The sequence below is a fragment of the Rhopalosiphum padi genome, chromosome 2 (genome assembly GCF_020882245.1).
Source record: "Rhopalosiphum padi isolate XX-2018 chromosome 2, ASM2088224v1, whole genome shotgun sequence".
Lineage (NCBI taxonomy): Eukaryota > Metazoa > Arthropoda > Insecta > Hemiptera > Aphididae > Rhopalosiphum > Rhopalosiphum padi.
In genome coordinates this window covers 41,982,873-42,008,226 of record NC_083598.1, presented here as the reverse complement: position 1 = coordinate 42,008,226, position 25,354 = coordinate 41,982,873, and the positions used below count along the sequence as shown (strand labels likewise).

The 25,354-nt window shown below is 24.5% G+C and overlaps 3 protein-coding genes across 3 annotated transcripts; 2 read left to right on the top strand and 1 right to left on the bottom strand.

The window, feature by feature from the left end:
• The first annotated feature begins 195 nt into the window (after nt 1–195).
• LOC132921540 (coiled-coil domain-containing protein 149) lies at nt 196–5,188 on the top strand. Its single transcript, XM_060984610.1, has 11 exons — nt 196–580; nt 729–869; nt 930–1,046; nt 1,812–1,916; nt 1,986–2,161; nt 2,227–2,299; nt 3,216–3,297; nt 3,361–3,505; nt 3,567–3,712; nt 4,439–4,486; nt 4,995–5,188. Exons 1-11 carry the CDS (start codon nt 575–577, stop codon nt 5,147–5,149), a joined length of 1,194 nt encoding a protein of 397 aa, XP_060840593.1. The 5' UTR covers nt 196–574; the 3' UTR covers nt 5,150–5,188.
• A 282-nt stretch (nt 5,189–5,470) lies between these two features.
• LOC132921541 (copper chaperone for superoxide dismutase) lies at nt 5,471–8,688 on the bottom strand. The gene is made up of 6 exons (XM_060984611.1): nt 8,212–8,688; nt 7,797–8,007; nt 7,531–7,729; nt 7,406–7,472; nt 7,002–7,183; nt 5,471–5,901 (listed from the first exon to the last, which is right to left on the bottom strand). The coding sequence occupies exons 1-6, from the start codon at nt 8,221–8,223 to the stop codon at nt 5,766–5,768; spliced, it is 807 nt and encodes a 268-aa protein (XP_060840594.1). The 5' UTR covers nt 8,224–8,688; the 3' UTR covers nt 5,471–5,765.
• A 2,221-nt stretch (nt 8,689–10,909) lies between these two features.
• Nucleotides 10,910–20,085, top strand: LOC132918962 (uncharacterized). Its single transcript, XM_060980317.1, has 9 exons — nt 10,910–11,045; nt 12,189–12,215; nt 13,220–13,246; nt 14,077–14,103; nt 14,305–14,346; nt 14,790–14,852; nt 15,833–15,886; nt 17,042–17,092; nt 20,003–20,085. Exons 1-9 carry the CDS (start codon nt 10,970–10,972, stop codon nt 20,083–20,085), a joined length of 450 nt encoding a protein of 149 aa, XP_060836300.1. The 5' UTR covers nt 10,910–10,969.
• Nucleotides 20,086–25,354: the final 5,269 nt, after the last annotated feature.

The following is a 25,354-nucleotide window of genomic DNA, read 5'->3' as shown; positions in this document are numbered from 1 at the left end:
TTAATTTAATATTATTGATCGCAATATAAATATTATATTATATTATATTATATATCCACCTTGATTGATCGCTTATGGTTACCAGTTATCACTTTATTTATTTTATCAGGCTAAAATTCGTGTTATCATAGAACAGTAATAATGTTATTCTGTGTTATAATTACCATAATATCACTGAACCATGCATATTGTACATTATATTTATCTATGTATCACTCATTCACTCAATAAATTCATATTCTATGTTACATAGTACATACTGCATTATAGGTTTAAACTCAGTGTTTTATATTTTTTGTAAACTATTGTATAATTACAATAATTAATAATTATCAAATAATGATGACAGATGATGTGCTAGCTTCAGGCCGATTTATTTCATAAAAATAGTACATAATAATACATTACTAATTTTTGCATTAAAACATTATTTGTTTATTAATTGATAAATTATAATTTTAAATAGTAATTTAAAAAAATTAAAGTTCTAGCACATCTTCAACGTTGTAACATATGTTAAAATAAATAATAACCAACGCAATAAATTAAAAAGTCAATAATTTAATTTTCTAAAATGGATGTAAGTGATTTTTACATAAAATATTATGTACCTATATAATTTTCTAGTTGATATTTTTGAAATATAATGCATGCTACTGAATTGCATTCATTATATTTGGTAGTTCATACAATGTATATTAATTCTTTGAAATCATGAAATTACACAGAGTACTGCCTTAGAACGGAAATTGAATAGCAAGTCTGTAGCTCTCACGTTATTAAGCGAAGAATTAGAGAAATGTCGAATAGAACGTGATCATTTGAAAATAATTTTGGAAAATAAAATGCTACATAATACATACAATAGAGTAAAATAATTTATTTAAAAAATTAATTTTCTACTAAAATTACATTTTTACATAATTTAGAATTACCAATTGAATTATGATAAACTTGTGAACCAACTAAGAGAAGAAAATAAGATACTGAGATTAGAAGTAGAGGATATACGTCAAAAATTACAGGATGCTCAAGGTGACAACCAAGTAAGATATTTTAAATAATTTATTGACATTTAAATTTATTAATATAATCAAATAAGTATATTAAAAACTTCACAATTAGGAGCAGGGAGTAAAAAATTTCTGCTTAAAATAATTTTTTTAAATTTAAGTTATAAATTGATGAAAAGATGGAAATTTAACAACAGATTTAAATGTATGAATTTAAAATTTGTTCAAATATATTTTTTTGATATTTGGTTTTTATTTTGAGAAACAGTGAAACAGTTTTATAATAATAAGTATGCCATATTTGTGGTCTTATACGACATATATACTTATATTTGTACCAAATGTATTGCATAGGTAAATCAAAGTTTTATAAAAAATTAACATATATTTGTTAATATTATTCTATTTTGATTAATTTAGTTTAAATATATATATATATATGTACATACAAATCTAAGAAAAAATGTCTATACTTAAAAAAAAATATCAGCTAGTGGAAAGAATTATCAATACTACACGAAAGAAACATAAATAGGAGAATCTCAGTTTGGAATATACTTGAAGTGATGTTAATTATAGTTAAAGTAACTAAGAAATAAACTGGATAGAATCACATATTATAAAAATTTAAATAAGTCACCAAAGAGAAATTGGACAACTTCCATCAAAAAAATATTTATATATATATTTAAGACCACTTAAAACTTCCATCCTATAATTTGTATTGATAATAATAGTAGTATATAATATTTAATAATGATTATTAAAAAAAAAATATGTTTAATAATTTTTTTAAAGGTTTTAAGAACTGGTGGTTTTGTTAAAGATTGTATCAATACAATATTAACAAGCTCCGATAGTAAAGAAGAATTAGTCAAAAATTTAGAAATAATACATTCAAAGGTATATATTATAATTTAAATATAAAATTTTTAAATATATTAAAAAAAATTGTTTTCTGTTCACTTTTAGTATCAGCAATTAAAGCTTGATTTTGGTTTATTACTGGATGATAAACAAGAATTAATCACTGAACGAGATGGAGTTCGAAGTAAAATAAGACGGTTAAATTATCAATTAGCAGCTTCTTTAAATGCTAATAAAAATCAATGTGTATTAGATATCGATAGTTTATTATTAGAAAACAAGTAGGTTTTTCAAAATGAATGAAACTTAGAATGAATTAAAAAAATATCAATTGTATAATATTTAGGTATTTAAATGAAAGACTGCAGTTAGAGATTGCCGAAAAGGAAATGTTAAGGAAAACAAATTCATTTTACCAGGTTTATGTCCTTTTACAGCTTCTTACAGTACAATTTTTGAATGTAGACTGTTTATATTGTTCAGTTGATGAGCTGAACATTGGTTATTAAATTATATGTATATGTACAATGATTGATTCATATAGTTGATGCCATATTTGATATTATTTTGTATTAATATTTTTGTGCACTTTTTTTCTTCTTTTTTTTTTCAAAAAATTAATTAATATAGAATGATATAATTTCATTGCAATATATTTTTAGTTATTTGACTAATATTCTGTTGTAAATACAAATAATTTTGATTTTGTTTGTTATAATTTGTAATTACACATTTTAACTTTTTGAAAAATGCACTATTTCATGTTTATTATACTATCTATAATTTATATAAAAAAATTAAGTGGCAGAGTACATGGTTATTTTTATAGCAAAAATAATTTCATGCTGAAATGAAAAGAGAAAATAACAGGCAAGCATTACATTTTTACACAATATAACTTAATTTTTGCAATAGCAATCATTATTTAAATAACTTCTACTAAAACCGTTATTTACTTTTTAAAACTATTTTTATTTTTTATTTAGAGTTGATATAATGCTTTGCTTTAGTATAGATTTGTTATCTAACTCGCATGACATCGATATTTAGTATATTTGTAGTTTTCAGAGTTCTTGAATGCATAAACTGTGTTTATTTGAAAATGACTTATATTATAATAATTACATTTTTACAATCAAACGAGAAATATTTTAATTATGATGTAGTGTATTTATTTTTTAATAATTTACTAACTTGTTTATTTGATGTAATATTTTTTGTGCTAAAAATTAACAATAATGCTTCATTACAGTTAATGTTCCACTATATTTATAGTTCATATTATTTAGATTTGCTATTAAAATGTATTCATTTTATAAAATGTTATTATTTTAGAGTACATCAAAAACAAATGATGATTTATCTTTATTATCTGCTAATAATTCAATAACTCGTAAAGTAATAGCTTGCAAACAGAGTGAGTAATATTAAAGTTATACTAGTATTTATATCAAAAAATTTCAATTTTATTTTAAATTAGTGCAACAAATTTTGGAAACTGGAAATCTTCAAGCTTTGTTTTCAAACAGCACAACACTTTCAGATTTAAGAAAGTTATGTCAGACATTATTTGAAGCATTGCAAGATAAAAGTATAGCGCTTAATCATCAGAAAAAGACAAATAAGTATTGTTATATATAATTTGGTATATTTATAAATATGTAATATTATTTAAACTATGTTTAGAGTATTGGCTAAAAGATTAGAAGACTTGGAAAAAAAGTTAAAAACGATTAACCAAGGAGAAGCCATTATGTCTCCTTCATTGGTTTTGTTGAATGAATGTTCAAATACATCTGATGAAACTGATATTGAAACAAGTTCTATGGATGGTTAGTAAAATAAAACTGCGAAATTCTTTAAATATCAACTAGACAATTTTAAGTAATTTCTTTAAAATATTTTATTTTTAGAAAAACAGTTATAATGTATAATGGGATCAATAACTAAAAAATAAAAATATGTCCTAGTAAAAATTAGTTTTAATAAATGTCATGAGCCAGGTCCACCTATTACTCTATTATGCGTAAATTATGTAAATAGTATCTAATATTATTCCTTTCTCAATAGTTTAATAATTAGTAATCGGAACTAGATATTTTCATTTGACTGGGCCACTCATGAGAGTCATTTGGTACCTATAATATCCAAAGGAAAGGGAGGAGGGCGATAGGGAACACCAATTTTTTTTTATTACAGTACTGATGTTTAACATAAGTAATTTATATTTATTTTATTACATTTAAAATAATATGTTCTTAGCAAATGTATACATTAATACGGAGCCAATTAGCTTGGGCTATGGTCCAGTTCGTAGTTCCGCCCATGAGTATTAATTACTATTGCACTGTTCGTACAATGACACTTTTGATAGAAGCTATCAAATTTTATTATTATTGTAGGGATCAGGCTTGCTTTAAAACCAACTTCTTAATATGACAATACTTGATAATAATCCTTATTCCTTAAATATTATGATAACAGGTAATAACAATATAATATTAATTAATGTATTAATTTTATAAAATTATTAAAATTATACTTTTGTTTTATTTTAGAACCAAATACGTGCTTAATCTATAAAGAAGATGATTCTATAATTAAAAGTAAGCATTTATTATCATCTACCTAGGGGTGACTAACATGAATGTGTTTATGGGCCATATGAAAATCAATAGTAAAAATACTTAAAAATATATATTCATTTTTTTTATAATATGGTAAATTTTTATTATTATAAAATATGAAAACCAAAAAATTTAAATTTCGTAATAGTAAATTTTGATTTTTTTTTAAATAAGATGGTGAGTTGCAAGTTGCCACCCCTGGTTTATACTGTGTTTATGATATAATTATTAAAAAAAAAATGTACCTATGTTAAGGTCTTTTATTAAAAAAACAATATTTTTTCATATTGTTCAACTATTTATTATAAAATACTGTAGTAAAACAAGGCAACAGTTTTTTTGTTATTCAAGCCATTTAAAGTTATTTGACTACTTGATTATAAATTATCTGCTGTCTGATTAGATTTGAATGCTATGAAAATATTTTTACACTTACCAAAACAGTTCCTCTAAATATGTTACTTATTATTATTATTTTTTTTTTCAGATATTAATTTTGATAAGTATCCTAATGAAATGAATACTCTACCAATAAATTTGCAACAACTTGTTACTGAGGCTATGCAATCAATAACCTTTGATTCGTCTAATCCTACTTCTACTAAAGATTGTCTTGATTCTACTTCAGATATAAATATATAATGTGATACTCTACAAAATAAATGTTGAATTTTTAGTAAATATTTTTTTATTTTAAAAGATGAAGTGTTATTTTACAAAAAAACTATTTTAATAGTACTTGATTTAAAATCATTGTAAACAGTAAAAAGTCTTTTTGCCATTTGTATTTTAAATTATTTATTATATTATTATTCAAGTTAAAAGATAAAATATCATTATCACATATTCTAATTGTACATATATATTATAACATTTGTGTAAAAATGCAATAGTATTATCATCACCATGCACTTTTTATATTTCTGTTATTTTTTTTTGTCTATATGCAAAAAAAAAAATACATTTACACTAAAATCTTTATTACTTTATTACCTCATAATTCATATTGATAAAACATGTATAGAATATAAACACAAAAATACAATTGGAACAAGGATATTTTATCGCTAGTGTGATTATTTTAGCCATTACCAAAACAGTTATAAGAATACATATTACCATATTACCTTTAGAAGTATTGCACTTTTTCTTATTACTAAAATATTAAAAATAACAATTATTTGGTTTAATATTCTAACACCTGTATTTTTGTAATATGCATATTTTTTTAAAATTAAGTATACCTATAATTCTAACATTATATTTTTCTTTGTCTACCGGGCCCAGCTAATGGTACATCTCTTTCTTCCCAAAGTGTTACACCATCACAAGCACATATCTTTTTGTTATTTTCAAATAAACCGGAAGATCTAGCAATAATACCACAAGCAATTCTGTAAAAATAAAACAATGATAGTTTAATTGTTAAAATAGAAAATGATTACTGATGATCAGGGCAGAGGACTACTACCATTTGTAAATTTGACATACACAATAATCGTAACTTATAAGTAAAATGCCTGGTAGAAACAAATATGCTTAATATAAGGATAGACAAATTTGTATTTTTTTTTTTTATATATATTTTTAATATTTACACATATTTTTGCACATTTTTTTTTTAAATAATAAAAGATTGATTTGAGTATATACTAGTTATTGACCTAGATCAGTAGTTTTCAACCTTTTTAACCATGTGGCACACTTCATAGTTCACCTCCTACAAAATTTTTGCGGCATACCAATCCATATAATATGTGACATATTTTATATATTATATACCAATATATACATACTTATAAAACCATTAATAGAATTTTCGCGGCACACTTCAATAGCGCTCACGGCACACCGGTTGAAAACCACTGTCCTAGCTATATTATTTAATATTGTTTTTATTAATAGATGCTATTTATTATTTAATTAAACCACTTGGAAATAAAATTAGTGTATAGTAAAGTATTCTAGGGTTGTATACATAATTATTTACTTTTTTTGTATTTTTATAGAGCTATAATACGTCTTCTGCCTTTAATAATCAAAAAATATAAACAAATCATAAAATTATAAATTAATAATAATTTATGATTATGTAATTAAAGATTTTACTAAAAATTTACTAAAAATTTACTAAAAAAAAAACAATAAGAATTGATTTAATATGTAAATAAAATATATTTAATTATAATTTTTTAAATATATATATACATTTTAAGCATATATTATTATCAGTTAATAAGTGTTAATATATTATTTAAAATAGTCATTTTTTTTTTTTGAAGGAGGAAAATTATGAGAACCTCTGTCTGTATCAGTTAAGGTATACTTAAGTATATTTAATATTTTGATTACAGCTTACAATAATTCATGCTCTATCACCGAATGAGTAGGTTTTTATTTTATTACAGTCATAAATTTATAACCCAAGCAAGTATTTATTCTAAAAATAATTATTCAAATAATGTAAGTTTTGTTTTTTAATTAATCAATTTACTTTTTTCCGCTATTTCCATCAATATCTGATGTATTGATTTTGGTTCTACCACAATCATCTTCATTTTCTGTGATACCAACTGCTCGACCAATTAAATGTGATACATTTATTAATTTATCTTTAAAGTAAAATATTGCCCTTCCATCTTCATTAGCAGTGACATTTCCTAAATCGCCTGTGTGCTGTAATATAAGTATAAATGAGCAAACTGAACACAAATAATGATAAATGATAAACAGTACCAACCAATTATAGTTAGAATTCTTGTATGGGTAAACTCATTAAAAATCAGTCATACCTATATTGTGCCCATTATAGCCCCAAAGGACAAAGCAGAACATTAAAGCAAAGCTTAAGTTCTATAATAATGCAAAGTAAAAAAAAAAATTTTTTTTTTATCATACCCTAAAATTTGGGTCATCAGTTTGATTGCCATGTGATGTTTGTTTCAAATTAAGATGATCTCCAATCCTAAAAATAAATGAGTTAAATTAAAAGAATCATAATGAATTATTTTAATTACTCAAACCTGTCACATCCATTAGATAAATCCCCACATTCATATACATGGATGCCGTGTTTTCCTGGAGACAAACCATCAATAGTACCATCCACTATACATTCATCATTGTTTATCTGAACAAACCGGACAACCCCATTTATACCTGATTTACTATAACCAGTTGATCCACCTAACATGGCAACAGCAGCACCTAAGTTCCTGTCAACTTGAAAAAAATTAGTTGAAGTTGTATTAAATGAATGTAAAATAAAGACTGAAAATATAATTCTTACATGTAGCACTTCCATATCCTTTAAGTACTGCTTTAATTCCTGTTTCTTCAATAGAATTCAAAATAAGAGAAGATGGCTGATCTGTAGTAACAGTAACAGTTCCGGCTTCATAAGATATATGAATGTCAGATTTTGAAATACCGTTTTGGCTCAGTTGATCTTGTATTTTATCAGCACATGACGGGGAAGACATTTTAACAGCAAATTCTAGCTGTATAGTTAAAAAAATTGTTAAGTTTAATAGGTACATATTTATACTATCTGTTTTACTATTACTTAGCCTAAAGGAGAAAATGTAACATAGCACATTACATTAAGTGGTAATCAACTAAATCAGCTTAGATTTAAAAAATATCTAATACTACAATAATATGTACTTATATTGAAATAAAAATAAAAGTTAAGCACATCTTACCTTGGCAGACATTTCAGCTGTATATTATTTCTATTATGTAGTTCAATTTTGTATAAAATGATTAAAATGTATTTGTATTAGCTATCTAATTATTATAATTTAATATTATTTGCATCGACAAGTACACAAATATTAAGGGTGTTGTATGTGGTTGATAGCATTCAACAAAAACACAATGTTACAACATTACTAATAGGCAGATATGAGATAAGTCACATATAGGTAAGAAATGTTGTAGTATCTAAGTAAAGTAGTATTAGTATTTAGTAGTAAGTAATGGTTATAACTAATAGAATATCGAAAATGAAGTTATGAATTAATACTTCTAAATTTTGACGAATAAATAAATGAAAATGAACTGTTAAAAGAAAATATTCAAACAATGATTGGCATTATTGACAAATTAATATTTAAATATTTATTATGTGATGTAGTTACATAAGTCGTAAGTTACATTATAATACTATTAAAAGTGGATTAGGTATAACGGCACAGAATATTCTGTGATAATAGTACACATTACATATAGTAACAGATAACAGAGCACCGGCCAATCATTTTTTTATGGCACCGGCTATTGATAAAGGAAAGATGGAATCTGATAAGTGATAGGGAACTAACTCAAATCAGTTTAAGTTGACCCACTTGTCAGAAGAAAACTGGTCGCGGTTGCGCATGTCTCGGAGTGTTAGTGTCCGATTTTGCAGTACCACTTGTTGAATATGACATTATACATCACGGTCTTGGTCTTAGTCATGGGCGTAGCGAGGGCGGGGCAGGGGGGGGAACAAGTGCCCTCACCTTGCATTTTAAACTAAATTACCTATATTTCTTACACCTTATAAATTTTAAAATTGGCTATGCCACTGCCCCCCTCTGATTGAAATTCTAGCTACGTCCATGGTCTAGCTTAGTCCTTAGAAATAATTACTTATATACCTATATATTTATGTCATTTATGATTTAAGTTTTAAAACAATACCTAGTACTTACCGATGGATATGAAATTAAACATATTTCATATACCTACGTGTTTAATATATTAATAAATATACTAATATATAGTAAATATAGTAACTACCTACTTATAGAATTAATAATTAATAAATATAATAAAATAACAATAATAAAAATACAAAATAATAATATAATATATAATTTATAAGAATGAATATAATGCGTGTGCCTAAGTACGAAATAATTTTTGTTAGTTATTAATAGGGGACGGATCCAAATGCTCTGAAAAACAAGAAGAATGCATTAAAAAATACGATTTAATGCATTCATAACAGAACTTTTTTTTAAAATATACAAATTAATGTGAAATGCCTACTAAATTTACTTATTCATACGTTACATACAAATTTCATTTTTTTCTTCATTAGTAGATTATTAAAAACCTGATAGCAAAATTTGATCTCATAATATAAGACAAATATTTTGAAGAACAATAAATTATAATTATTGATGACATAATAATTATTCACGTTTTATCCATTTGGCATTCAATTACATTCATCTGGTTTCAGTGTCAGTACTTATTATTTTAATTTCATCAATAGTCAGTTTTTTTTGTAATTATCTGAATAAAAACTATGATTTATTATAAAGTTTTACTAGCATTGTCAGCTAACCTAACTATAGTGATTTATCGTCACAAAATAGGAACATAAAAAAGGCTTTTTCTTCTTTTAATACATATATAAGGATTTAAATGATCAGTAACTGTTGAATTAATTTAAATATATGGGCATGAAAACCCCGAGATTTATGTATAAGCGTTTATCAGCATATAAAATTCGTAAAACCTAGTGAAAACAGGAGCGTCTCAAGCGAATAATCTATCACAGCCTACAATATATTGAGTAATAATAATAAAAATTAGGTCAAATATGATCCATCATATGTTTGACTTTAGAATCAAATACAATAAATGATATGTGTATCTTATTATTTACGCGTGGCTCACATGACAGAGTTGATTCAGTCTCTATATGGTTGAAATGTGTACTTAATCGTCAATAAATAACTGTATTTAAAATATTATTTTATTGTGATTTTGCTAAAAATATAACATAGAAAAGATAGAATTATAATTTATTTAAATACAAAAATTACATATTATAATCAGTCAATATATTTATTAAATTTTAAAATCATATTTTTTTTAAATGGTCTTATACTTTTATGGTAAATGATAATTACATTTTGAAACAATATAATCATTAGACAATAGACATTAATCAAATCTAATATGGATATTATATTCATACTGTATATTGTATAGAGTCGTGGAGTGTACGTTTTATCAAATTTTATTTTTATAGATTTTAAATATATGTATAGCCATACAGATCATAAATTATAAAATTTAAAACTTCTGTACGTATAAACAAATATTTATAATTATGAGTAAGGTATTTAAATAAACTGTTGACTAATAAATTGACTTTATACGGTTTTATCAAAAAAATATAAGAAATTATATTAGAAAAATAAGGTCAAATGTGGTTGTTGATACTATGTTTGATTTAGAAATCAAATACAATGCATAATATATTATGTGTCTTATTTACACATGTCTTACAAGACAGAGTTGATTTAGTGCTTGTTTATTTTTATAATGTTTATTGCTGAAATGTGTACTTAATTGTCAAGAAATAATCGTGTCTTTTCAGAAAATATCACTTATTTTAATCTTGCAACTCAAAATAGTTGGTTGTTCTTTGTAATAATCTAAACGTACTGAAAAATAAGAATGGTATCTTCTCAAACGTTAATAACATTAACAGTGATCAGTATTATAAGATGCAGTGATTCCAATAAATATAAAGGTAATAACAATTATTTTATATAAAAATGTTAAAAAAAAATTGTTATGTATAAACTTTATATTGTAAATTTAAAATATTGTGATTTTTCTAAAAAACATAACATAGAAAATATAGCGTTATATTATACTTCATACTTTATATTATATGAAATCATGGAGTGCACATTTTATTAAATTTTATTTTTATAGATTATAAATATATTATGTAGCCATACATATTATAAATTATAAAATTAAAATGTAATTCATTTTATTAATTTACCATATAAAAAAGAAGTTCAAATTTAAAAAAAACCTCTTTATTCACTAACAATGATTTTAAATTAAAATTAAGTGCATTAAATTAATATCATTTTTAGTAGAGAAAATTAAAAATGTTCAATGCTTATTTAAAGGAAATGTGAAAAAAACAAAAATATTAGCAAAAACATTTTTTGATAAAATAAATTTGAATCTTTTTGTTGTAATTCATAAATGAACAATATGAATTATAACACTTTTTAAATTAAAAAGCAAAAAAATTTAAAATATTTGTTAAGGATTTAAGTAACCTGAATTTTAAATATTTTTCAATATTGATCCAAATTGTTTGAATATAGGTGATTTTGGATTAAAAGAATATTTGTTCTCGTAATAATAATCTCGTAACTGGTAACTAAACCGTACAATTTACACGTTCCACAGTCGTAACGGTAGTATATTGAATTTGTATAGTGTATTATGATATCGATTATTGTTCTATAGAGATCTGTATCATTGACTTGTTATCGCTAGACGCTAATTTACGATAATCTAACGTGTAGGCGACTTATAACAATATTGTCCTACACTAATCTAGTTAATTTCTTTTCTCTGTGTTATTTTTCTAAAAATAATAAGTTTTGAAATTGTAGCTGGTAAACGACAAAATAATTAAGTTATTTATCAAAATGAAAATTGTCTTATAAAGTTATAACTAACCTTGCCAAGTATTTTTGTGCGTTTAAGTGAAAATATGTTAATAAAAAGTGTAATGTTAAAATATACATAATTCGGATATTTTAAATATGACATTGACCATCGAAACCACGAAAAACAGCCGATAAACTTATTAAAAAAAAACTATTTTCAAACCAACTCTAAAGAAAACTTAACGATTTCACAGATGATCCTGAAATAAAAACTGTTGAAGGTGAGTCATTTTTAATACAAACAGATTTGGTATCATTTTTTATTTGTTTTTTGTTATAACTACATGTCATAATATTATATGCATTAGCATTTAGTTTTTTAATAATAATATACGAAATAAAATATGCTGAAAGAAAAGAGGGGGACTACGTACAGGGGTTTGGTGTCAAGATTTTTAGTTTGTGTATTAGTAAGGTAATTATTAGTGATGAACTATTTATGTACCAAATTTCAGCTTTCGGGGAATTAGTTCCAAACGTTGACGATTTTTTGTTTAATTTGACTGGACTATCTCTACTAAATGCACGTAAAAAAGGAACTCGATGCAAAATTGATTTATGTTTTATAATTTTTTTATCTACAAAATTATTACGCGTTGACATTTTTGAAAAGTTATTAACTAATAAAAGAATATTTAAAGGCAATAAAAGTTTTTTACTTTTTGCAAAAGTAAAAATTTTCCATTTACACGCGCATGAGGCATTAGTGAGCGTAAAAAATTATCCTCCTTGGTCAATTTTAAATGTTTGAATACTTAAAGTACCAATACTATACATAAATATTAATAAACTATACAAGAATGAATAAATTATTTATTTATTTTTTTTTTAAATCTGTCATTAAAGTTTGTTTTATATTTTGTTTTTGTAAGAATTTAAAAATTAATTGTAAGGATATTTAATTTACGCTTATTTTTCATTTCACTACCTATATTATATACAAATGACTACAAACGCGTGAAATCACAGTCACTATATTGATTGTACTGCTTATTTGTTTGTTCTTGCTGTAATAAAAATACGATTTGTGTATTTGTGATAACGAAAGACGATTAATTGTATTTCGAATAAAAAGTGTAACGTTAAAATATTCATAAATTAATCTTAAATAGAAAAAATGAATTTTAATTATAATATTATCGAAACCGCGAAAAATGGCCGAAAAATTTATTAAAAAAATAACTATTATCAAATCTACTCTAAAGGAAACTTAACAATTTCACAGATAATCCTGAAATAACAACTGTTAAAGGTGAGTCATTTTTAATACAAACAGATTTGGTGAAAACATTGATGTGTTTTTTTTAGAAATAGTAATTTAAAGACTCTAAGCTCCACAAATACAATATTTGTTGATGATACATACTCTTTATTTAATATTTTGTTGTTATTCAAAAATAAATACATATATTTTTCACCAAATGATCATGTATTGTCATTGTCTATAATAAGTAGTGTACATTTTTAACTCTTTTCGAGCTATTTATAATATTTTATTTAAATTTGAAATGTTTCTAAGTTTTATTTCTATAATTAATGTCGATAAAAATGCCTTACTGCACTAAAAAGCTAAAAAATGCAGTGTAAGTATTCTCATGAGTTGTCGTTATAGCAATATAAAAGAATAGAAATACATATTATTATAAAATAATTTTTATTTATAAGTATTTTTAATGACATTCATTTATGTTCAATTAAACATTAAATTTATTTAATGCATTTTTTTTTATTATTATTAGCTTGCAATGGTAAAGAATATAATATTAGTAGATAATATATTTGATAATTTATTTATACAACATTTACATTACTATCTTTTGGATTTTACGTACTAGGCATACCTTTTTGATATTTACATTTTAAAGAATAATGCCAATTCGTTTATCATGTAACGAAATTCAACTACCTATACTTAATTTGTAACTCATTTCTTTTATTCAACAACCTTTTTTCTCTAAAAAAATAATCTTTTGAAGATTAATATATTCTGATTTATCTAATTTAAATGTTCATATTTCTTTTTTCCAATTAATTTTTTTTTTGATCAATATTTTATTCATAATTTTGATATTTAACCAACAGATGCTCTACATTATGCTGGTTATTCGAGTGAGTAGTTATAAGTTTATAACAACAACAATTTGTGTGGACATACTTGTTAAAATTACGAGTTATCAGTTGAAATTGTGTATTAATTTAAATTATTTTATAATAGTTAAATTTAATTCATAAATTCATATTAAATTTACGCTTTACACAAATCAACGTTCAACTTAAGGATAAATTAATATGTAATATATCATGTTTTAGATGAAATTGGATTTTTAAACTACTGTTATGTTATGCAATTTAGTGAGTTTTTTAGATAATAATCTATAAATTAAAATTATGACAGTGACTATTAATTTCAATACATTTTGGGCGCTTAGCGATTGTTTTTTGTCTCTTATTAATAATTTACAGTCATACAATGAACTTAATATTAAAGACTTTATTAAAAGTCATTATGTTATTTATTAGTAAATATTTAAATTAAATAAAAAAAAAATCAATTTTTATTTTTTGTATAATGTCTATACTCTATAATAATATAGTGATATATCATATTTTCATAGACTGTTTAAACAAGTAAAGTGCAGTCTATTAAATTATAAATGTATAAATAGTGTCACTTGATATAGTCATTGTATAAACATTTATAATAATTTATACGTTTTAAAAATTATTTCTATTTTAAGATTTATGTGACATTTCGAGTGTGCGGATGATTGTAATTTAAAAATTAACTATTATAGAAAATCATGAGGAGTTAAAATCATATATGATCGAGAAGAAAATATGGAATCCAAAAGCCGAAGGTAGGTTTTTATATTTATTATCGTGAACTACGTATTCTAGTTACGACACGTTACACGTTAACAAATAAATATTTTTGCTTTTTCTTCTTGATCAATTTGAGAAATGCCAACATCAATGCCAAATGATAATATACCTTCACATTATACATTTTTGTATTTACTCCTATTATTGAGAAAAGTATGCTAATCTAGGAAAAAGTGATGACTAAAAATTAATGTTATCTTTAAGGTAATGTCGTAGAAATGTAGAATGGAAATGGAATGATTAGTTAGGATGTTTTTTTTTATTATTGATCTAAAATATACATCGACAACTAGGCCATTAGTACAAGAATTTTTTGGTTACATTGTTAGTATTTTAGTATTTACATGATTACATTAAATTACATTGTACAATTCTGTTTTTTTTTAAGAATAAAATTAAGTTTTTAACGTCTTGTGGGTTTGGTCCAAGTGCTTTAGGATGTTTTATATAAACGTGTACCTATAATAACGAAAAAATATAATAAATTAAAACGAATATAAGTTATAATGGTTAATGTGAATCGGTGGTTGAAGATAATGGTAAATTTTAGTTACAATGTATCTAATTATCTATATTATAAATGATGTTATTCACCATCACTAAGTGTTTAAAAATGTGATCAGATAACATATGTTTACGCAATTGCTATTAATAATACTCAATTTAATTTATTCGAAATTGGGCAAAAACTAAACTATACGGTGTTTTAAATTTTTTTTATACTTTTGAGTAAGATGTTTATATATCTTTCCTGACCTACAACTATCTGGTGTGGAAAATTATCGTATTTATATAACAATTTAATTTGTATAGTACAAATTATATATTAGACCGATTAGTCAGTTCTAATAAATATTTTATAATATTAGAGATATGATATTTTTTTGCAACCAAGAAATAATAATAGTAAGCGTATAAAAGTAATTAAAATATCAATAATATTTATCCTTTTTAGAAATTGTAAATGAATTCTACGATGTACTAAAAAAAAATGGATGTGATAATTGTGGTAAGTATAATTCTTCAATATTGTAATTGTTTTATAATTTTTTATAGTTTTTTTACAATTCATTGTTCGTATTGTTGTATTAATTCTAGTAATTGTATTATTTAGAGATGTTCGTAAAATTATAATATGTTTTTGTAATATATAACCCAAAAAAATAACATTTTTCATTTTAATTTATTTGTAGATTTTCTACATACTCCATTAGAGTATTGTAATAAACTCGGCAAGTAATAGTATTAACGTTAAATATAAAATTTTCAAAGTTTATAAATCTGAAATAAACAATAAATATATAATCTGATACGATAAATATTTCGTGCAAAATAACATAAGATTTACTTAAAACATAATATTACCACGTATAAAATTTGACAAATTCTGATATACCTACATACTATGGAATGATGACACGTGAATAGATTAGATGTATAGGAACTTATACGAAAATAACTCGCTCGATATTAATCTAAATTTTTTCATATTTTTTTGTGATATGTGTGAGTTGTTACGTTTTTTCGTGTTGAATTTTCTTTGAAGTGTGTACAAATCACCGATTCTAATAATGCAATAGCCTGTTTTATTTCTTCTTGTTTTGCGTGTAAATTATTCTACAGTACCTATATGACATAGATAATGGTTATTCCAAATAGGCAATTGTTTTTTTTAATTATTATATTATTATACACTTTACTTGTTTGGCCAACATAATGGCCATAATTTATTTATTATTGTTTTATTATAGTTATTATTGCATTACATTTTTAAGTTACCGTTATTTTTTTTTTTATCATAGTTTTCTATTTGTTCATTGTTTGTATAAATACAAACACATACACACCTACCGCACAAATAAACACACAATATACAAATTTCAATGTCAGTGCGTAGTGGTGTTAACAAGTCTTTCGGTGAAATTTTACGGAGTTGTTATAATTAGAATTAAAAAAAAAGTTAAACGTAAATAATGTTTTTTTTTTTATGAACCTTTGAAGTTTTGAAGTTAAAATGTTGATGAGATTGGATATTTACGCGTAAAATAACGATTTCTCATTAATCGATATCGTTATTTTGTTTTAGTTTAAATACACATAACAGCAAATTTGCAAAATTATCTAAATATTTTTATTTATTTAAATATTATATTTACATTTATAGATTTAAGTACCATTAGTGGTTTTAAATGTTCTGGACCTTGTGGATTGAACGGTAATATTATTATAATATTTTAAATTACAGTAATTTATCTTTAACTAACTATTCATTTTCAGGAATTGTACAAATTTATTTAAAAAATAAAAATAAAATTTATGTTAATTATTGTTGAACTTTACAAAGAAAAAAATATATCAGCTAGTATTTGACAAATACATTCTTCGTAGATCTTCGTAGACCTTTATATAAGACTTGAAAATCTAACGTCGTCTCTCACTATGACTTTCCTAGTGTTGAAAATATGTACCATGTACCAGGTTTTGGCCACCTTGTATCTATCATAAATTTATGACCCATCTTAATCTGTCGTCCTTGTGGTATTTCACTTACAGAAGTCAGATGTATCAGATATTTCAATGTTTCTTCTTTATGTCAAGCGTGGCTAACCGAACTGAGTATTAATTATTTTTATTTTTATTACTATACTGAGGTAACAACAGTACTAGTAGAAATCCTTAATCTACTCATTGTTTCGGATAGTGATCTCTACTTGGTGCATGTGTTTTGGTGAGAGCAGGTATAACATAGTGCTAGTAACTCTGATCAGCCAACAGACCATTGAGACTACATCAGAAAAATTTGATGCTATAGTACATGTTATTTAAATTGTGATTTTAAAATAACCTTTTTACGATTTTTGAGTTGAAAATTCTCAAAATGATCTGTATTCGGTGAATAAGAATACTAGTCAGAAGATTGTCAAGTACTTGCACATGTTTTTTACTCCATAATAATAGAACCATTGTATTTTTTTCATCACGTCATATTATTTACTAAAATATCATATAATCTGTCTCTATTAAGAGTTACCTCAGTCCTCAGGTGGCAATATATATTTTAGCATTCATAAATAAATTTTTACGAAATTCTGATTGGCTGAAAAATGCTTTACTATTTTAATCTTAACAAGACGTAGGCTACGTGATTATTATAACAGTTAAGTTTTGCTCCCGAGAACACGTTATTCAACGTACGTGTTAGCCACGCTAATTGTTGATTTCGTACGCTGAAATCAACCATCCGTGTATTTATCTGATACAGATTATAGTATTTTCAGCTTTAATACAGTTTCCCTCCAATATTTCTCTACCTAATCGAAAATACTATAGATTTTTTCGTAGAAAATCGGTATCTTTTAAGTTACAAAAAGGAAAGCCGACTTCCAATTTTATAGTATTGAATGCTTTTTTTTTAGTAATGTCGAAGCCCTATGTTAATTGTGTTTTGAGGTCTTAATGTAACGGGTACTTATTTTATCGACAAGCTTCCAACCTTGATAGTCAGAAACTAAAAAAAAAAAAGAATGTGAAAATTAATACATCGTTAAACTTAACTATGGGCGATGGGAGATCAATTTTCTCTAGTATAATTTTCTAATTGTAATATTTATAACTAATAACTTTTGAATACATACTCTTAATTTATATTTGTTATCAATGTGTCATTGTATTTATATTATTATAGCTTATAATAATATACATCACACTAATTATATCACATTTTTTTAACATTATATAAACACAACTTTAATAAATAAAATTACAATGTATATCTGCAATTAAATTTAACCGTTATTCGAAAATTATAAAACTTGTATTAATTTATAATCATTAACTATTTTATTGCATTCATTTAGCTTTGTTTTACAGAGGTAACGATATACGTTTTTTATCCAGTTATAATTTATATTTATTTCTTCAGTCTTTACTACAGCTGTTATCTAATAGCCAATACTTAACTATGAATTGGGATAGATGTACAATCAAAAATTGTATTATCAGTAGTTTATCCTTATATTTCGACGTTTATATTAGTATGTCGGTAGTTTTACCAAAAAATGATCAGATATTAAAGCTTAGAGCAATGATAACTTAAGTTAATAGCATGGCCAAATTTCTGGTAATAAAAAAAAAACAAAAACGTATTTCTTTTCTTTTGAGTAGTGTGATATCGTTTAAACTGTTTCAAGAAGCAATGCGATAGTCGTAATACGTAAGGTTATGTGAACTTTTACGCATTATTATATTATATTTTGAATTAAGTCTCTAAGATATATAACTCACAGACAAACATAAATAAACAAATTGAATAATAATTTTAAACCACATCAAAAAATCATATATTTTTCTTCGATTTTATTTTTATTTTATTTTTAATTTTCATACATTTACAGAAAAAAATATTGGTAAGTCGACTAATTTTATATATTACGCTTTTTTATTATGTATACATATTTTTATTACAATAAAACATTTTTTTTTTCATTATTGAATGGAATAGTACGTCCTAGTGAATTAACTGATATATTACTATACACTACAAAATAGAATATTTTCAACATTTTATAAATTAAATAATTGTATATATTTGTTATTTAATTTAAGTTATATGTATCAAATTATATATTGTATATAAGCTAGTAGATATTGTAAGTTGTAATTGGTTATGATTTATAAAATTAATTAATTAATTATGTTTATACCTACATTCGCAGAAAATGAAAGTAAGCTCTTAATCATACGATAATTATTATATTATTATACATATTTTATCTATAATTTATAATAATTAATTATTTCAAACATATTTATATTTAATTTAAATTTGTCCGGTTAACAATTGAAGAATAAATTAAAATTGTATGAACACACAACAACTCGCTGGCATTTACATTATACTTACTAATAAGATCGTAAAATATCACTTTATTACTATAAAATCATTACAATGTTCCCTTATATTTAATTTATGTGGATTTGATTTAAATCAAATTCCATACAACCTCAATTCCATTTGTTTTATACCAACTATCTTTATAGCACCGAGACTAATACTATTGATTATAATCAATGCTAATACCAAACGATATTTGTTAATTTACAATATTTATTTTTAATATTTCAGTATTTGCAATTCTTCTAAAGCCATTAAAGCTTACCCCATTAGTTTCGAATCAGCCAGGGCCAAATCTTAACTGTGATGAATGATAACTAGCTAGTTCTGTAACTCAGCTTTTGAGTTTCTACATTTTATCTTAGAAAAGAAAAACTTATCTAAACCACTGTTGATGGTTTGCCAATCTAAGAATGATTTTTCATTGAGCAAATAACACCAAATCCGAATTTCTTTTAAATCAAGTTACCGAAATACACAATATAAGCATCTATCATAAACCTTTACGTAATGTTTAAAAAAATATAAAAGAATTTGATTTCATGATAATGTAGATATGGGTTTAATTAAAATAGTACAATACAATTTATCAGAAAATTAAAATTTAATTTACAATTGTTTTATGTGTTTAGATTGTGCAAGTAAGATAAAGGAATAAGTTACTTTAAATATTTTATAAATACAATTTATAATAAAAGTACCACCTAATACAGTAATACATACATTTTTATTATTAAAATTGTTATTTATTAGTTTATTCCCATTAGTATAACAATTAATTGCCCTTGTGTACAACATCAAAATTGTAAATTTATAAATTTGTATACAGAATTATTACAATCAAATGATTTTTATAGTGAGTATAATACTTTATTTATTATTATTTATGATAAAAATTTCCTATTTTTATGTAAATAAAATTTCTTATGTAATTATATAAGACATAAGTCAATTATATATCTAGAAAAAATAGTTTGTATTTTTTAGATGGTGATGCATACACTAATATGATTAAAACATATAATCATCGTAAGACAATTATTATAGTATATAATTTAAATTGATTAATTAATATTATATAGGTTTAATTTATACATAATTAATATAGCTCAGATATTGTAGAATATAGCATAGAAATATAATACCATAGATCGCGATGAGAAAGTTATGACTTTATGAAACTATGCGTGCATGTATGCGAGTGAGAAGAAGTCATATACAAAATATAGTTAGAATAATAGTAGGTATTTTTAAGGAAGTATCCATACCCGTTTAATCTGGCGAATGAATATAATTTAGTATTAATATGAATTTTAGTATTTACTATTTAGTATGATAGGTAGTTAAAAATATTACTGTAAATTGTAAATGCCTTTATCAGTTTATGAGTTGATGGCCGGGTAGAGTTTAAAAGAAGAGTTAAACCTGGCGTTTTATAAAAGAGATTTATTGAAATGATAATAGTTGAATAGCTAAATTAAATTTAAACAAAAATATTTAAATAACTTGCTGTTTTCTTACAAAATTGTACTGTTCCAATTATAATATATAAATTTATGATATCAACTAGTCTATGCATATTATTATCATTAGTCCACGCAAAAATTTACTTTCAGTTTTTCCCGATTTTTCCAATTTTTTTTTCATATAAACATTAATCAGACTGTTTCAGTTATACGGATATAAAAGAATGAACTAAATCGGTTCAGCTGCACACAAATTATGCAAATTCCAATGAATGACTTTAATTTTTATTTTTCTAGATAATAATCGAGGAAATGATTAAATTATTTTTATTGTTATTGACATTTTCGAATTTATTTTGTTTTAATCATTTTATGGGGTTTATAGTGTTAATACTTTGTGATATGTTTTTTCGCATATTTTATAAACAGTCTCTTTGAAACTGTAAAGTAATGCTTATTTATTTTTATTTTATTTATTAGGTGCTGAATATATAAAAGATAAAGGTATTAATAAAGTCAAATCTAAAGTATAATACACAATACACATTGCACATGCATATAAATTAACACTAATTTTCCTGAAATTATTTCACACATAATTTTTAGAATACTAATTAACATAAGAGTTTAATATATAGTATAGTTTTAAGTACTTAAATAACTTATTTACTTATTTTATTATTATTTTAGACAATTTATTGAAGATTATAAAAAACCATTCAGGTACAATTTAAATATATTATTTTCTAGAGTATAAAATTGAAAATTATACAAAATATGATCTATAATTTAGAAAAAAAATATTTGTGGATTATGATGTTTTAAAAGAACTCGAGTGATATTTTAATAGTTATATAATTGAGGTCTATTGATCATATTAGTTGTGTTACAATTCATAAATAATCTTATAATCAATTTATATTACATAAAATATAAGGCGTAGTCGTAAAATTCAGTGCATTTTTATTTTGTTATGCCATAATTTATTACCCGGAGACAGCAATTATTTACATAAACTCTATGATACTAAAAGTTTACAGAAATCTAAATAGGATTGATATAATTTGTATTATATAGTTGAATTTAGCACTGTGTTTAAAAAAATACGATATTCACTGAAATCAAAGATAAATTTTATAAATACCCACCTTGTAATCTTTATTTTATGGTGTATAACTATTATTATATATTATTTTTAAATAATAATAATACAAAAAAATAAATTCGGCAGCAGTATAGTTACACTAATTAAAGTACCAAAATATTTTAATTTGTACAATTCTGTTATAGTGATTCAAAAAAGTTACTACGACTATCATACAGGCATTTTACTTAGATTGAAAGGAAGTAAGTATTCTTGTGGAATTGATTAATAATAATATTTTTTGATTAAAAATACTGATTATTTCGACTTGTAGTTAATATAGGTACTATATTTCAAAACGTTTGCAATTTACTTTTTATCTTATATTTTGTTTTTACATTATTATATTATATACTTATTCTATATAATTATAGACATTAATATATTATACTAATATACTTTATATATATAAATAGTACAAAGTGTCCGCGATATGCAGTTTTAACAATGGACCGTACAAAATGACCGCTAGCTTATACCTCTTGTAAAGGTAAAAGGACCGTTTTAATTGGCTGACCGGGATACTGGTGATCGGTGGTTGTCGGTGTTGCTGAGTGATCCTCACTGCTCATCGGTGGGTTGGGCTGGGTTGCTCGACGTCGGTAAGGCTTGTGAAGACGAACTGGACGGTACTTAAATAAGTGACCGAGTCGTCGCCAATGTTCGTAGACTTATGCCATGTCTTGACTTGACGGCTCTTGCAGACCGGCGAGCCGGTGGAATAAGCGATGGCGCTCGCTAACAGGTGGTTGAACTACCGTCACCGAGTTGTAGAAACCGACTGACTTTCGCTAGTACCTGAGGTTACAGCCCGAGCACTGGTGCTCAGCTGCGAGTTCAGCCGGCGTTCACGTACAACGGTTCGTATTCACGCCAGACAGCGTCGGTGCTGGGCGATTACGGTGAGCTTGTTCTGGACTTCTGGAGCATCGATTCGAACTGCGTTGGCAGCTGTCAGAGTAGTCATCTGTATTCGATCGTCGTTTTTTTCATTTGTTACTTGTTGACAATTTGAAAGAATGAAACACTATTAGTACATAAATATTCTGTCCTTATGGTAGTCTGTGATTGGCCCACATTATTGGCGTTTGTATCATCCTGAATTACACGATCACTCCGTATATATTTCAAGCGGGTTTAGGTTGTTATTATACTGATTTCTGTGAATGCGTGGTTTTCCTAGGTTCTGATGTCGATTGCTGGTCCATAACAATATGTATAGTGTTTTATTAAATGCATTAATACCAATATTCCTAATAAATTGCTAAATATTTAAAAAAAATTATTTGTTTAAATTCAATTAGATGTATAATAATGAAAAAATAGAGGGCATAAAATGTAATCATGTTGTATTTTATTGTTTTTAGGCACACGATATTTGACTTCAGTACAATGGTGCAAAAACAAATTTGATCCTCCTAATGAAGATTTAAAAAATACACCAAGCACCGTGTGAGAAATCCTACAGTACCCAGATAATTTAATTGTCATCTTATTAAATCAATACCTTTATTTGTACTTTAAAATCTAAAATATTAAAAGAAAATCGAGGAATTCACTTCTAATATCGTAGTAAGAATTTCAAGTATAAATCATAACTTTGAAATTATTTATTTATTATATTAAAATAATAATTATAATTTAATTAGTTGTAACAAGTAATAAGATTTCTAAATTTGTTAAACCTGTATATTAATTTACTCTTACAGTAGCCTATGTTATTGTTATTTATGTTTTACGCATACTTTACATTCGAAACATGAATACATAATACCTTACACGTAATAATATGAAGAAATTTGTATTAAATTAAGAATATTCACCATCAAACGTTAAATTATATAGTTATATGTATATTTAATATAATGTACTTTCCCAAAAAACTTGAAAAACTAATTATTGTACTAATTCTTATATTATAGGTAATAATCATATTTGTATTTATATTTCACGGCATTTAAGAACGGATATATTAAAAAGGTTTTTAACAAGAGAAGAAAATTACTTAAATTTATTCTTATTTTATTTATTAATGATTATTTGTAGGTGAAAAGTTAAACGGAGATAATAATAACCGTTAAGTTTAAAGTATAACTTACTAAATTATCATGCGACATTTTCCAGCCTCTGGAAGTTAAATATACGGCGCAAATACGCTTTTTGAGCATGCAGACAAATAATTTAATTTCGAACATAGAACCTGGGTGTAATAGTATAGCTTTTCGGGAAATAATATCGTTATTTTACCTACGGGTTCTTATGAGTTGGTTAAATTAGAGCTTGTTATACAAAAAATGATGTCGGACTTTGTCAGATGGTTTGAATTAAAATCGAACAGTATAATACATTTAAGTGTTCGATATCGGGCACCCCCCATGACATTGACTTTTCAAGATAGTATAGCATCATTGTTAGGTTTTAGAAATGTCGTATACACTAATAATGCCACTCATGAATTTGAAAATACAGTCAATATAATGAAAATAAATTGTATAAAAATAGAAGTGTAACTTAATAACTGGCTTATTAGTAACGGATCGCCGAGCCAGACTATACATGCATTTTATCCAACTGTTGCTGCGGGGTAAAAATCGTGGAGGTATCTAGACATTTATAGTTTTTCATGGTCTTAATACTACTTCTATAAGTAAGGTTAATATAGTACTAAAAGATCATAAAGATCGATTGATAAATCAACGTGGTGAACCAATTACGATTTGTTTACAAACTGATACGGTACTATTGGCAATGCTGTTTTAGTATAAATATAAATAGAGCTACAATAAAAAAATTCGCCAGTATAGTGACTACTATTGAGAAGTCAACATCTATGTCTAAACCAAAAAAAAAACGAAATAAAGTTAACGAAAAATAATTCAGACTTTCTTCGTTTTCTGCAAGTATAATTATGGATGACGCATATTTAGATGTGACAGCAAGCTATGTCGATGATTGTAAAATAACACAAATTTA